Source organism: Sphaerodactylus townsendi, linkage group LG13 (genome assembly GCF_021028975.2).
Source record: "Sphaerodactylus townsendi isolate TG3544 linkage group LG13, MPM_Stown_v2.3, whole genome shotgun sequence".
NCBI classification, from domain to species: domain Eukaryota; kingdom Metazoa; phylum Chordata; class Lepidosauria; order Squamata; family Sphaerodactylidae; genus Sphaerodactylus; species Sphaerodactylus townsendi.
The window spans coordinates 4,348,219-4,363,921 of NC_059437.1; the positions used below are offsets into that span (position 1 = coordinate 4,348,219).

The 15,703-nt window shown below is 49.0% G+C and overlaps 1 protein-coding gene across 1 annotated transcript in view; it reads left to right on the forward strand.

The window, feature by feature from the left end:
- LOC125442924 (chordin-like protein 1) overlaps positions 1-15,703 on the forward strand; it is a 62,369-nt gene that overhangs the window by 11,641 nt on the left and 35,025 nt on the right. The window contains exons 2-3 of the mRNA XM_048514711.1: positions 5,085-5,226; positions 11,185-11,297. Of these exons, the coding sequence (XP_048370668.1) occupies positions 5,130-5,226; positions 11,185-11,297 (210 nt within the window). The 5' untranslated portion in view covers positions 5,085-5,129. The remainder of the gene's footprint in view (positions 1-5,084; positions 5,227-11,184; positions 11,298-15,703) is intronic.

The following is a 15,703-nucleotide window of genomic DNA, read 5'->3' on the forward strand; positions in this document are numbered from 1 at the left end:
CACCAAACCTTCACCTTTCAAGCATGCCAGATCCATGTGTCTGTTTTCTCCCTTCAAAGCCATCAGCGCATGGTTTATTTTTTCAGATAATCTCTTACAACTTTTCTTGTCCCCTCTCTTCACTTCTAGTATTTATTGTCTTGTCCCAAGACATGTGAACATGTTATTAATCTTATCACCGTAAATGTGATTCAGTCAAGTAAATTTTAGGTCAGACTAATCGGCCAATGAAAGCTTTTGACTGGACTGCTTTCAAAAGCCAAAACTCGGGGTGGCTTTGGTTCTGAAAAGCTCGTACCCAAAAGGTCTTCTCGGATTCCCAGAGTGCATTGCACTTGGATCTACCTGCGCAGCTGCAGACCAAACTTGTGGCAACAATGAATGTGTAACTGGAACCAAAAGCTCCGTTGCCCGAAATAAGCATAAGCATTTATTGTCATTGTGCACGCACAACGAAAATTTACAGCAGCATTCCTCGATGCACACAATTTCAGACTCATACCCCATCCTTACTTTCCCCTTCCTCCACCCATCCCTACACAGCCCCAAACACATCAGCACGAAGCCACGGAGTTCAGCATCGCCACAGCTTTAGAGTAGAAGCTGTCTCTAAGCCTCTTGGTCCTAGTTTTGATAGACCTGTTTCGTCTGCCGGATGGTAACAGTTCAAAAAGAGAGTGTGCTGGATGTGACGGGTCTCTCGGAATATTTTGGGCTTTCTTTAGGCTTCGGGAACTATAGAGCTCTTCCAAGGAGGGGAGAGGGCAGCCGATAATCCTCTGCGCAGTAGTGATCACCCTTTGGAGCACCTTCCTATCCGCCACTATGCAACTGGAGAAACATACACAGATGCAGTAGGTTAAGACACTCTCTATAGCACAGCTATAATAGAATGAGGTCATAACGTTTTAAGGTAAAACTGGACACATTTTGTACAGTGCGGGGTGGGGGGAGGGCTGTACCGTTTAGTACACAGGGCTTAATAAAGAGGTAGTTCGTTTTTGGAAAGAAATAGATGTAGAGAGGGGATCAAAAGAAATAGTCTGTGGCGTTACTATGCAAAATGCTGAAGACAAGCTAAGCAGTGTGGCCGTTCATAGCAACAGTAGCTTCTGGCCAAACGGGCTCTTTCTCTATGTTAAATTGCCTTCCATATAACATCCATATGATCAAAAATTGGGATCATTTTAAAAGTGAACTTACCCAAAGAATCAAAGATGTATCACGACAGTCTGATCTGGCAAGATATTCAGATTTTCCTCTATGCTATACACAGAAATATTTCACTGCCCCTGCTCCTTATTTAACTTATCTGGATAACAAAGATCTAAGGGGTGGGCAACTATGGCCCTCCAGATGTTCGTGGACTACAATTCCCATCAGCCCCTGCCAGAATAGCCAATTTGCCATGCTGGCAGGGGCTGATGGGAATTGTAGTCCACGAACATCTGGAGGGCCATAGTTGCCCACCCCTGACTGAAGTGCACATTTACCTTCTGCTGTCTTAGCAGGGAAATATCAAAAGATACCTTATGCTGCAAGGTTATGTTCTTGCTCTCTGAATTCTGTAGAAACTATAGAGCATATGTTATTAAAGTGTCCCCTTTATGAGGAGGCAAGGAAAAAATGCCTGTCACATCTACTACACAAGATGACATATTGTTCTGATAAAGTTTGTTGTGAAAAACTATTACAAGATAAGAAGGAGAACATTACTAAATGGGTAGCAAAATTCTGTCTATTCATTATGAAAAAGAAAAAATGATCTGAATATGCAATATCCCCCTTAGATACTTTTGTTTTGTTTAGTATTTTTATGCTGTTTGGTGTGTTTACAAAGTATAACGATATATAGATGGATAGTGCTGGAATACGGGAGAGAGATCTGCATTCTTGTTTTGTTGTAGATATTTTGGAGATTTGTAATATATCTGGTCATTGACTGTAAATAAAGTCTTCTTCTTCTTCTTCTTCTTCTTCTATGTTAAATTATTTTTTCCTTGTATCTTTTCTAGTGCTTGGAGGGCAGGCCGGGTGGGGTGGGGGGGTTGGATCAGACACAGGAGGGCCCCGGGGCCCCAAAGGAAGATGGCTACAAACTTGTTTCTTGCTCCACACCTTGGCAAATTTGTAGTTTGATTCTTCTCACTGTGTCTCCAAGGCTTTAATTCCGGGCCTCCACCTGAAACAGCTTCGGCTCTTCTTCCGCTACAGGTCCCAGATTCTCAGCACCGTTTTGTTTTGTTTTCGCTGGCAAAGATGTAACAGAGCGGAGCTTGGAAGACCGCTGGCTCCTCCTCGCCTGTGTGCTCTGGCCTCCTTTTGTATGGAGGGCAGTAAAACGGAACACGTGGAAATGTGAGTAAAGATTTGAAATGGTCGGATTAGCAAAGGTTCAGGCCTGCTTCGCAAAGAGAGACCTTGGTTCCATTTTCAGGACCTCCAGAAGCATCTAACTGGCACAAGTGGTTTCATCCCTAAGACTAATAATGTGATGCTGGTTTTCTGATACCATACCGTTCTACAATTCCTAAGTCCCCAGGTTAAAACGAAACATACATTGAAGAAATGAAGCATAATGGGCCCAGGATGCCTTATCACCGGGCATGATGCTCTTTGAGGGTGGGTGGGAAATGGCGCAACTTGGTCACAAGTGGAGAATCCTTCCTTTCACCTCCTCTACAAATTGTGCCGAACAACGCATTCGGGATAGAGGGGAACAGGTTCCCCACTTGACGGTCATCGCAAACTGAAGTCTGCTTTGCAGCCACAGGGCAGTGATGGCGAACCTTTTCAAAACCCGAGTGCCCAAACTGCAACCCAAACCCCACTTATTTATCGCAAAGGGCCAACATGGCAATTTAACCTGAATACTGAGGTTTTAGTATAGAAAAAACGGCTATTCCAAGGCATGTGTTACTCATGAGTAAGCTTGGTGGTAGTCGTAGGCTTTTGCTTTCTAAACTAAACTGTGCAACACTTCAAATGGGTGAATCACAATCCTAGGATATTTACCTGTAGCGCAAAGCCCCAGCAAATCCAAGCTTTACTCCCAGGTAAAGGATCACACTTTTTTTAGTTCTTTGCATGAAAATCAGTAGAGTTTAATGAGCTTTAACAGGGTTATCTACGCCGCTTCCCAAAAGCTAGGTCTTAGGTTTATTGCTAATAATCTCCCTGAATAATTGCACTATTATCACATGATCTAACTCTGTGCATGCGTGCCCACAGAGAGGGCTCTGAGTGCCACCTCTGGTTTCGCCACCACTGCCATAGGGAGACCCTAGAATTGCTTTGCCTGTCAGAGGAACTGTACAGCAATACGTGAAGTTTCCTTCTGCTGTTAATCTTCTTAACGTAATTGATTCAGCCTCCTATAAGAAATACAGTCCCCATTTCTCATCAAACACTCGTTTTGACCATCTGCTTACAAGATCTGTTAATGATGGTCTGCTTTACAAGAGATTTGTTAATTACCTTCTGCTGTTAGATTTGAATTCAGCATCTCCCCTGAGAGTGGCAAGATTTTCAGGGCAGAGGCTTTTCGAGAGCCAAAACCTTCGCCTGATCCGCTGTGTAGGAATGGAGTTCCCTGAATTCTTATTTCCGAATGAGAAAGTGGGAGGAGTGTTGTAAAGGACTTGCACGGTACGCACTCCTTCCTTTGCAACACTCTTCCCACCTTCCGAAAGTGAGAGGAAGAGACTCCGGCCTCCATTCCCATTTGCATCCGACTCTCAAAAGCTTATGCCCAAGAAATCTTGTTGGTCCTTAAGGTGTTTCTGGACAAGAGTCTAGCTCCAGTGATGGTTAACCTTTTCAAGACCAAGTGCCCAAATTGCAACCCAAAACTCTGCTTATTTATTCCAAAGTGCCAACCCGGCAATTTTACCTGAATACTGAGGTTTTACTTTAGAAAAAACGGCTGGCTCTGCTACGCATGCGTTACTCAGGAGTAAGCTTGGTGGTAGTGGGTGGCTTTCCTTTGGTACAACCATGCAACTCTTCCAATGGGTAAATCACAACCCTAGGAGGGTTTACTCAGAAGCAAGTTCCATTACCAGCAACAGAGCTTGCTCCCTGTGTGAAGGATCACGCTTTTAGTTCTTTGCATGAAAATCAGTGGGCTTTAACAGTGCTTCTTTAACAGGGTTATCTACACTGCTTCCCCAAAACTAAGTCTTAGGTTTAATGCTAATAATCGAGCTCCAGCAGCCCAGGCCAGCCTAGATGTGGGGGGGGGGGGGGGAGCCCCCGCCAGAATAGCCAATTTGCCATGCTGGCAGGGGCTGATGGGACCAGGTCCACTGAACATCTGGAGGGCCATAGTTGCCCACCCCTGACTGAAGTGCACATTTACCTTCTGCTGTCTTAGCAGGGAAATATCAAAAAAGATTACCCTTTATGCTGCAGGTTATGTTCTTTGCCTCCTCTGAATTCTGTAGAAACTATAGAGCATATGTTATTAAAGTGTCCCCTTTATGAGGAGGCAAGGAAAAAATGCCTGTCACATCTACTACACAAGATGACATATTGTTCTGATAAAGTTTGTTGTGAAAAACTATTACAAGATAAGAAGGAGAACATTACTAAATGGGTAGCAAAATTCTGTCTATTCATTATGAAAAAGAAAAAATGATCTGAATATGCAATATCCCCCTTAGATACTTTTGTTTTGTTTAGTATTTTTATGCTGTTTGGTGTGTTTACAAAGTATAACGATATATAGATGGATAGTGCTGGAATACGGGAGAGAGATCTGCATTCTTGTTTTGTTGTAGATATTTTGGAGATTTGTAATATATCTGGTCATTGACTGTAAATAAAGTCTTCTTCTTCTTCTTCTTCTTCTTCTATGTTAAATTATTTTTTCCTTGTATCTTTTCTAGTGCTTGGAGGGCAGGCCGGGTGGGGTGGGGGGGTTGGATCAGACACAGGAGGGCCCCGGGGCCCCAAAGGAAGATGGCTACAAACTTGTTTCTTGCTCCACACCTTGGCAAATTTGTAGTTTGATTCTTCTCACTGTGTTCCAAGGCTTTAATTCCGCTCCACCTGAAACAGCTTCGGCTCTTCTTCCGTTATAGGTCCCAGATTCTCAGCACCGTTTTGTTTTGTTTTCGTTGGCAAAGATGGGAACAGAGCGGAGCTTGGAAGACCGCCGGCTCCTCCTCGCCTGTGTGCTCTGCCTCCTTTTTATGGAGGGCAGTAAAACGGAACACGTGAAATGTGAGTAAAGATTTGAATGGTCGGATTAGCAAAGGTTCAGGCCTGCTTCGCAAAGAGAGACCTCGGTTCCATTTTCAGGACCTCCAGAAGCATCTAACTGGCTGTCATGGTTTCATCCTAAGTATAATAATGTGATGTTGGAGCTTTCTGATACCATAATGTTCTGCTACTCCTAAGTCCCCAGGTTAAAACGAAACATACATTGAAGAAATGAAGCATACGGGCCCAGGTTGTCTTATCACTGGGCATGATGCTCTTTGAGGGTGGGTGGGAAATGGGTGCAACTTGGCCGCAAGTGGAGAATCCTTCCTTTCACCTCTACAGCAAATTGTGTGTTGAACAACGCATTCGGGATAGAGGGGAACAGGTTCCCCACTTGACGGTCATCGCAAACTGAAGTCTGCTTTGCAGCCACAGGGCAGTGATGGCGAACCTTTTCAAAACCCGAGTGCCCAAACTGCAACCCAAACCCCACTTATTTATCGCAAAGGGCCAACATGGCAATTTAACCTGAATACTGAGGTTTTAGTATAGAAAAAACGGTTGGCTCCAAGGCATGCGTTACTCATGAGTAAGCTTGGTGGTAGTCGGTGGCTTTGCTTTGAAGCAACTGTGCAACACTTCAAATGGGTGAATCACAATCCTAGGAGGGTTTACTCAGAAGCAAGCCCCATTGCCAGCAACTAAGCTTACTCCCAGGTAAAGGATCACACTTTAGTTCTTTGCATGAAAATCAGTAGAGTTTAACAGCGCTTAACAGGGTTATCTACGCTGCTTCCCCAAAACTAGGTCTTAGGTTTATTGCTAATAATCTCCCTGAATAATTGCACTATTATCACATGACGAACTCTGTGCATGCGTGCCCACAGAGAGGGCTCTGAGTGCCACCTCTGGTTTCGCCACCACTGCCATAGGGAGACCCTAGAATTGCTTTGCCTGTCAGAGGAACTGTACAGCAATACGTGAAGTTTCCTTCTGCTGTTACTCTTTTTAACGTAATTGATTCAGCCTCCTATAAGAAATACAGTCCCCATTTCTCATCAAACACTCGTTTTGACCATCTGCTTACAAGATCTGTTAATGATGGTCTGTTTACAAGATTTGTTAATTACCTTCTGCTGTTAGATTTGAATTCAGCATCTCCCTGGAGAGTGGCAAGATTTTCAGGGCAGAGGCTTTTCGAGAGCCAAAACCTTCGTCTGATCCGTGTAGGAATGGAGTTCCCTGAATTCTTATTTCCGAATGAGAAAGTGGGAGGAGTGTTGTAAAGGATTCCAAGGTACGCACCCCTTCCTTGCAACACTCTTCCCACCTTCCGAGTGAGAGGAAGAGACTCCGGTCTCCATTCTCATTTGCATCCGACTCTCAAAAGCTTATGCCCAAGAAATCTTGTTGGTCCTTAAGGTGTTTCTGGACAAGAGTCTAGCTCAGTGATGGCGAACCTTTTCAAGACCAAGTGCCCAAATTGCAACCCAAAACCTGCTTATTTATTCCAAAGTGCCAACCCGGCAATTTCACCTGAATACTGAGGTTTTACTTTAGAAAAAACGGCTGGCTCCAAGGCGTGCGTTACTCAGGAGTAAGCTTGGTGGTAGTGGGTGGCTTTCCTTTGAAGCAACCGTGCAACTCTTCCAATGGGTGAATCACAACCCTAGGAGGGTTTACTCAGAAGCAAGCCCCATTGCCAGCAACAGAGCTCGCTCCCAGGTGAAGGATCACGCTTTAGTTCTTTGCATGAAAATCAGTGGGGTTTAACAGTGCTTAACAGGGTTACCTACACTGCTTCCCCAAAACTAAGTCTTAGGTTTAATGCTAATAATCGAGCCCAGCAGCCCAGGCCAGCCTAGATGTGGGGGGGGGGGGGGCGCACTCTGTTTGCGCGTGCCCACAGAGAGGGCTCTGAGTGCCACCTCTGGCACCCGTGCCATAGGTTCACCACCACTGGTCTAGCTCTTTGAGTGGAGACCAACATGGCTGCCCTCTGAACTGAGTCAGCCTCTTGGTCTATGAAGGTCAGCACTGACTATGCTGACTTGCAGAGGCTCTCCGGGGTATTGGGCAAAGGTCTTTCACAGCATCTACTACCTCATCCTTTTAATTGGAGACCCTGGGGCAGAGCCGTAGCCATGCCCCCGCACTGGCATGCGCCCGGTGCGTCACGCCTCGCCCTACCCCCTTGGCGCTATGCCACTGCCCTGCAGATGGAACCTGGGACCTCAGCCTGCAAAGAGGAGGCTGCCGTGTTGGTCTATCAGATCCAGTATTATTTACTCAGGCCAGCAGCAGCAGCATTCCAGGGTGTCTTTCCCATCATTTTTACTAGCTGCTCCTTTTAAATGGAGAGGCCAAGGACTGAACCGGGGAGTTGGGACCTCCTGCCAAGCGGACACTCTACCACCGAGTCTCTTTCCTCCCGTGGATTCCACGTGATGCTTGGTGCTTTGCGACCACATGTCGCCAACGGGGCGAGCGCATTCCTTCATTCCAGCTCCAGCAAACGGAGGGATGAGAAAGGGAAGACGGGCATGGCCAGGGTCCAAGCCGAGCATTCCCTCTGCTCCACTGAGCTTATTCACAAGAAGGAGCTGTGCAAATAGCTTTGTCCAAAGCAGGGGCATCACCGGGGGACGGCCGGTGGCATCTCCAGTTCACTGCTTCCCAGACATGAAAGCCTCATTCATCCTGCAGAGGACGGAAATGAAAGCGGGGCCTTTCGCGTCTGCCAACGTGCACCCTGCTCTCTGCTGGGGGAGGAAGGGGAGTGACAGCGATCAGGTTGAAGGAAGGGTGCTAGATTCTAGGTGAGGGATGGAGGTCTTCCACTGTTACGGCTGATCTCCATTGGGTGTCCTTCCCTCAGGACAGAGGTGGGATCCAGCAGGTTCTCACAGGTTCCCGAGAGTAGGTTACTAATTATTTGTGTGCGCCGAGAGGGGGTTACTCATTGGTGATTTTGCCACGTGATTTTTGCCTTAGTTACGCCCCTCCTCTCAGCAGTAGCGCGCAGAACTTGAAGCAGTCTAGCAGGAGGTGCACTGGCGTGCATGGCAGCCTGCGCCTGCGTGCATTCGTTTCCCGCCCAAGGACCAGTGCAGCGGCTGCGTCCTTGCCACAGCCCCGCTGTAAGGAATTCCATAGAAGCAGAAATAAAAGGCTCGTTGGTGAAAAAGACCGTTTATTCAGACATCTTAGAAAGCTCAAGTACACGCAGTGGCAGGAATGACACTTCCCGCCAGAAGCACAGGTTATAACTCTATCCATCCCATCCCCCTCCCGGCTTCCCATGGGAACGGAGACCTCATCTCCCGCGCAGAGATAAAGTCTCCGCCGATGAAGCTGGCCCATCGCCCGGGCTGTGGAATGTACTCAAGGTTAGGCGGCTGCCCTTCCCATCAACACCATTGAAACCTTTACACCCGCCCCGGGAATGCCCCGCCCCCAGAATGCCTGGCCACGCCCCCATCGTGCCCTGCCCAGCCCCATTGGCGCTATGCCACATTTTGAATCCCACCACCATGGGAACCTGTTACTAAAATTTTTGGATCCCACCACTGCCTCAGGGCCAGATCTAGGGGTGTGGGGGTCAGGGGCCCTGGGCGGTGGACAGAGAGAGGGCAGCACAGGATGGGGGAGGGGGCTCTATTGCCTGGAAAACATGGCTTGTTCTGCAGTTAATGGGCCCTTCCCCCAACAAGGGCACTGCAGGAGAGGGTCTGACAGAGGTGGTTTATTCTGCAACGCACATCCTGTTAGGGATGTAGCTTTATAAAACAGTGCCCAGGGCTAACCTTGGGCACCACAGTCATCCCCACCCCCTACCCCCATGTGCGCGCGCGCACACACACACACACACACAGAGCGGCTCCTGTCTCCCAAATTCCACATGGAGATCGGGAGCAGGGCTGGCTGGGCTCAGACCAGCTTGGTCTCCTTGTGAAGTTTGGGAGTGGGCCGACATGAGGAGACTGGGCGCCGGGCAGGCCCATTTGATGCTGGCCTCCGCTCACCTGGGTCTACTTTTAAACTGCAGGCTTCCGACCTGCCGCTTAAAGCTCGATCCGAGGCTCTCGGAGGCCAGGATCCCAGTGAGCCCTGGCTCTAGCTTTATACGGTCGGCTCCACCTCCCAAATTGCGCCCACTCCTGAACGCCACATGGAGACCGCCAAGGCAAGTCCAGCTGGCCCTGCTCCCGATCTACACTGTTTGCACGGCTGTTCCAGGGCGCTGTTCGCATGGCTGCCGCCTCTGCATCAAGGCAACCTGAGGGAATATTCAAACAGAGCTAAAGTGATGTAAAAATTTAATTATTCATTAAAAGTTCATAGAGTTCAACAAAATTTTGTTCTATCATTTAAAAGAGTTGTTGATCATACACACACACACACACACACACACATAAAGAAAAATGTGTATATAATATATGGGGGTGCCATGTTGTACTTTTGTTCCCCTTCAAAAATGTAGAAACTGCCTTGCTTCCCTCTCCAGATCCCACTCTCTTCAGGCTGTACCCCCAAAACCACCAGGTATTTCCCGAGCTAGGAACTCTAGGTTGAGGTATCTCATTCAGTGATTTTCTTTCATAGGCACAGAACATAAGAACTGCCCCTGCTGGCTCTACCAAACTTAATTTCCACCCTGTGTTACATGTAAGAGATTGTCTTTCAAGGAAGAATCCCACCTACTCATTCTTAACCTGTGATATTTTTATAAAATCAGATAACAGATAAAATTAGGAGCAGCAGTGGCATAGGAGGTTAAGAGCTCGTGTATCTAATCTGGAGGAACCAGGTTCGATTCCCCGCTCTGCTGCCTGAGCTGTGGAGGCTTATCTGGGGAATTCAGATTAGCCTGTGCACTCCCACACACGCCAGCTGGGTGACCTTGGGCTAGTCACAGCTTCTCGGAGCTCTCTCAGCCCCACCTACCTCACAGGGTGTTTGTTGTGAGGAGGGAAGGGCAAGGAGATTGTAAGCCCCTTTGAGTCTCCTGCAGGAGAGAAAGGGGGGATATAAATCCCAACTCTTCTAACTGGGAAGAGTTACTAAATGGGCAGTCTGCAGTTTATAGATGCCCAGGTCTGAATCCAGGGAGGCTTCGGGTGGGATCCACGATCCAACACATCTTTATTAATTTACTTTCTCCCCAATGAAGACCCAAAGCAGCTTCCACCGCCCCGGTTTCATCCTCACCACAGCCTTGTGAGGTAGGTCAGGCCGAGTGTATACGACTAGCCAAAGGTCATCTGACAAGCTTCCGTGGCTAGGTGGGGATTCAAACCAGGGTCACCCAGATCCTAGTCCAGTGATGGCGAACGTTTTCGAGACCGAGTGCCCAAATTGCAACCCAGAACCCACTTATTTATCGCAAAGTGCCAACACGGCAATTTAACCTGAATACTGAGGTTTTAGTTTAGAAAAAACGGTTGGCTCCGAGGCGCACGTTAAGCTTAGTGAAGCCAACCGTGCAATGCTTCGAACTGGTGAATCACGACCCTAGGAGGGTTTACTCAGAAGCAAGCCCCATTGCCAGCAACTGAGCTTACTCCCAGGTAAAGGATCATGCCCAGGCTAGCCTAGATGTGTGTGTGTGTGTGGGGGGGGTGATTTTCTGCCCCCCCCCCCACATGATGAACTCTGTGCACGTGTGCCCACAGAATCGGCTCTGAGTGCCACCTCTGGCACCCGTGCCACCTGTTCGCCATCACTGTCCTAGTCTGACTCCTGAACTGCTATACCGTCCTGGCTCACGGTCCGGAAGATAACCTCTCGCTTCTCTAGTGAAAATCATTTCAGAAAGACCATTCTCTGCTGGAGACTCAGAAAAAGCTCCTGTGTGTCAGAGTGGATAAGACAGACCAGCAGTTGGCTTTCAGCGAGACAGTTTCCTAAGTGCTCTGAGCCTGCATCGCAGCCGGGCAAATGGTTCACCTGCTCACAGCTTCGTCTCCTTTGCAGATCCAGAGACCTACTGTGTGTTTCAAGACAAGAAGTACCGTGTCGGAGAAAGGTGGCATCCCTACTTGGAACCCTACGGAATCGTTTACTGTGTTAACTGTCTCTGCTCCGAGGTATTTCTTGCAGCTACTTCTCATGTCTTCTTGGTGCAGAAGGTTATAAATAGCGATCGAAAGGCTGTTGTTTTTTTTAAAAAATGTAGGAAATGGACCAGTGGACAGGGTGGATCTCTACTTCACCTGCCCCATTTTTGTGGTGACTCAAGTGCCCGGAGAGGAAACTTTGCCCAGGAGCAGCAGTGGCGTAGGAGGTTAAGAGCTCGTGTATCTAATCTGGAGGGACCGGGTTTGATTCCCTGCTCTGCCGCCTGAGCTGTGGAGGCTTATCTGGGGAATTCAGGTTAGCCTGGGCACTCCCACACACGCCAGCTGGGTGACCTTGGGCTAGTCACAGCTTCTCAGAGCTCTCTCAGCCCCACCTACCTCACAGGGTATCGTAACGAACTAGTAAAGTCCAGGCAAAAGCAACCGTTATGAGTTCTTTATTGAGCTGGCATTCTTAGTCAGGAACAAGCAATGCGAGAACTGAAACCCAGATCTCGATCAACAGCTTTTACAGGGTAGTAGACAGGCTCCCGCCAAAAAAGTATAAACAAGGCAGGATTTCACACGGGGTTTCACACAGACTAGCAAGCAAGTGAAAGATAACCAAAACAGCTAAATTCCTCTTCCCCGGTGTTAAGCCAAAAACTTCCAGTGGGAACCTTTTCAAGGTCAGACAGCACACACACACACCACCTTACATGCATGAAGTTTCCAGCGCAAGTGGGAATTTGCACTGGATACAATTCATCATGTTGTTAATCATGGTACCAACCCTGCAAGGTAGGCCAATACGATTTACACTTGATATTAATTTATTCAAATGCTTATAATCTACCTTTCCTGACATCAAAGGCAACTTAAGGCAGTTGACAGCTTACAGATAATGGTTCATTGGCACAATTGGCAATGTGTTCATTGGCACAATTAAAAGCAAGCTTAAGCAAGAATGTTCTACCGTATCTGCCTCAGCTACAGTCCCTACCATCAAGACCCCTCTGTCTGGCAGCCAGTATGGCATAATGGTTACAGTGTTGGGCAGGGGCATAGCTACTTAAAATGGCTAACCTGGATGCCACGACCTCCTGATGTGTCCTGCCTCTTCCGGGACAGGGGTACACTTGAAGGGCAGGGTAGTCTTCACCGGGAGTTTGGGAAAGGGGCCAACAGGGCTTACCTTGCTCCCATCTCCACGTGGAAGCTGTGTGGGGCCAGCCGGCTGGCCCTATGCCTGATCCAGTGACGAAGGGAGGGGAAACTGGGCCCGGGAGGGGGGCGCCCATCGTCCCCTCCCACCCCCCTCTGACCCGCCCCCCAAACGGCCCCACCCCCCGACACGTGACGGCAATGGCGGCGCCCGGGACAAGCCACCCCAGATGTCCCCATTGCCGCTACACGTCTGGCCTGATCTCCACGTGGAGTTGGGAGCAGCAAGGGCCTGTTCGAGCCTGGCTGGGACCAAACTCAAACGAGTTCTTGCTGCTCCCGTCTCCCAGGTCTCTATCAGTGCAGATGGGGGCAGAGCAAGCCCAGCTGGACCCATTTCCAATCTCCACATGGAGACTGTGGGCGGGAACCCGCTCGCCAGCCTCCAACTGCGTCTTTGTTCCAAACTCCTCGGGGAGTTCCAGACCAGGGCGCAGTTATGATGGAGGGTGCAGCTGCAAATTCTCCCCCAAGAAGTGGCGCCTGGGGCCCCACTCCCTTGTGCCCACCCAGCTACGCCACTGGTATTGGACTAGAATCTGGGTGACACGGTTCAAATCCCTGTTCTGCCATGGAAGCATGCTGCATGTCTTTGGGCCCGCATCGTACCCCAGTGAAGTCCCTGCTCAAACCCCGCTCTCCTCACGCCCCACCCCCAAATCTCCAGGTATTCCCCAGTCCAGAGCTAGCAGTTTTGGTTCTGAGTCACTCCACTGGACCATCAAAGTCAGTGTTGTCTGCTCAGACAACAGCTTTCCCAGGGGCTAAGACAGGTCTTTTCCACCACCTATTACCAGACTTTTTAGTTGTGGATGTACTAGAGTACGGGTGGCCAACCTATGGTGCTCCATATGTTCATGGACTACAACTGTGGATGTACTAGAGTAGGGGTGGCCAACCTATGGACTACAACTGTTCATGCACTACAGGTCTTTTCCACCACCTGTTACCGGACTTTTTAGTTGTGGATGTACTAGAGTAGGAGTGACCAACCTATGGTGCTCCAGATGTTCATGAACTACAACTGTGGATGTGCTAGAGTAAGGGTGGCCAACCTATGGTGCTCCAGATGTTCATGGACTACAACTCTGGATGTGCTAGAGTAGGAGTGGCCAACCTATGGTGCTCCAGATGTTCATGGACTACAATTCCCATCAGCCCCTGCCAGCATGGCCAATTGACCATGCTGGTAGGAGCTGGTGGGAATTGTAATCCGTGAACATCTGGAGCACCATAGGTTGGCCACCCCTGTACTAGAGAATTGAACCGGGGACCTTGTGCACTTAAAGTAGATGCTCTACTGCTGAGCCCCAGCCAATCCCACTCCATTTCTAGAATTAAAATCTCAGAGTGGGGCATGCCCAACCTGGAAAGTGTGGGTTTATTTTATCAAAGAAGCTATCTCAGAATTTGCCGTTTGCCACCAAATGCAAGCTGCTGGCTGTTTTTCTTCAACAAACATTCATTGTCGTGCCCAACTATCAAGGGGAGAGAGGTGCAACTAGATCCGGGAAACACAAGCACAGAGTCTTATTCCAACCAACAAAATCCCCATGAAGCCTCGGGCAGGCAAATATTTGTGAGCCTCTTTTTTCATTTAGAGACAGCTGAGGGGGGGGCATGTTTATAAAATCATTTGCAGTCTATAAAAGTATTCACAGGGTGGACAGAGTTTGCTTTTTCTCCCGTTCTCGAAATACTAGAACTTGAGGGCGTCCATTGAAGCGGAAGAACAGTATGTTCAGGATGGATGAAACAAAATATGTCTTTATCCAATGAGGGATTAAAATGGGCCGTTCTGCTGCCAGAGGATGCAGCGATGGCCACAGGCATAGACAACCCTGAGAAGAGGTTAGACCAGACCTGGGCATTATAGGGCCCACGGGCCACATCCGACCCCCGGCCGACCCTGACTGGCCCCCCTGCCGTGCTGGGGAGCGCGGCGCCTTTGAAAGCCCCGCAGAAGCCGGTTGCCTTGGCTGCCGGCTTCCGCGGGGCTTTCAAAAGCGCCTCGCCCCCCTGCTTTTTGGCCCGGCCCTCCACAATATTTTCTGTTTCTTATGCGGCCCCATGGCAAAAATAATTGCCCACCCCTGGGTTACACAGATTCATGGAGGAGAGGTCTGTCCATGGCTACTGGCCACGGGGGCCGCCACATGCTGAGGCAGGAAAGACCAAAGTACCTATGCCCGTTGGCAACGTCAGCCTCAGCCGCTGTGCCTGGTGTTGACTGTCCAGAAGAACTGGTTGGCCACCATGTGAAGCAGGATGCCAAACTCGGGCTGCTAGCCCCACACTGGTGGTGGGGAATCCCCCACCTCTGGACCCCACCTCCCCAGCTGGCCGCTGCTGATCAGATCAGGTCAGTGGGGAGGGGGTGAATTTACTGGGAGCAGCTGGGAGTCCTAAACCTCTATTGCTGGCCACACAGCATCATCTGTGTGCGCTGGAAGTGACATCACCGTATCACCAGCATCACAGTGATGCTCTAGAACAGTGGTGGCGAACCTTTGGCACTCTAGATGTTATGGACTACAATTCCCTTCAGCCAATTGGCCTTTCTGGTAGGGGCTGATGGGAATTGTAGTCCATAACATCTAGAGTGCCAAAGGTTCACTACCACGGCTCTAGAATTTAGGCAAAAACTCTATGGTAGAGCTCATTTTTACCATTGAGCGTTTGCCCAAATACCAGAGCACTGATGCAATGCTCACAGTGGGATGACATCACTTCTGGTGCCTCTTGGAAGTGATGTCGCCATGTTGCTGGTTCCCCCATAATGAACTTTTGCGAGAAGCAGGAAAAAAACTAGCAGAGCGCAGTCCGACTGGTGTTGGTTGCGCATACGTTGGTATTGTTACTTACAAGTAAAATCTTTTCACTCAAGTGGGAGGTCTCTGTTTTTGAAACTGTTGTTTCAGCCTGGTTGGTACATATTATCTCTTGTTTGCCATGTTGCTGGTGGCCGTGGTCTAAGCCTCCCTCCTGCAAAGTCTCCCTGCCCCTGACTAGTTTCCAGGAGGGATGTGGCAACCATATGCTACACCAGGGGTCTGCAACCTGCGGCTCTCCAGATGTTCGTGGACTACAATTCCCATCAGCCCCTGCCACCATGGCCAATTGGAATTGTAGTGCACTCTGCAGAGCCTCAGGTTGTAGACCCCTGTGCTAGATAGACTACTGATCCAGCAGGGCCCTTCATATATTGCTAT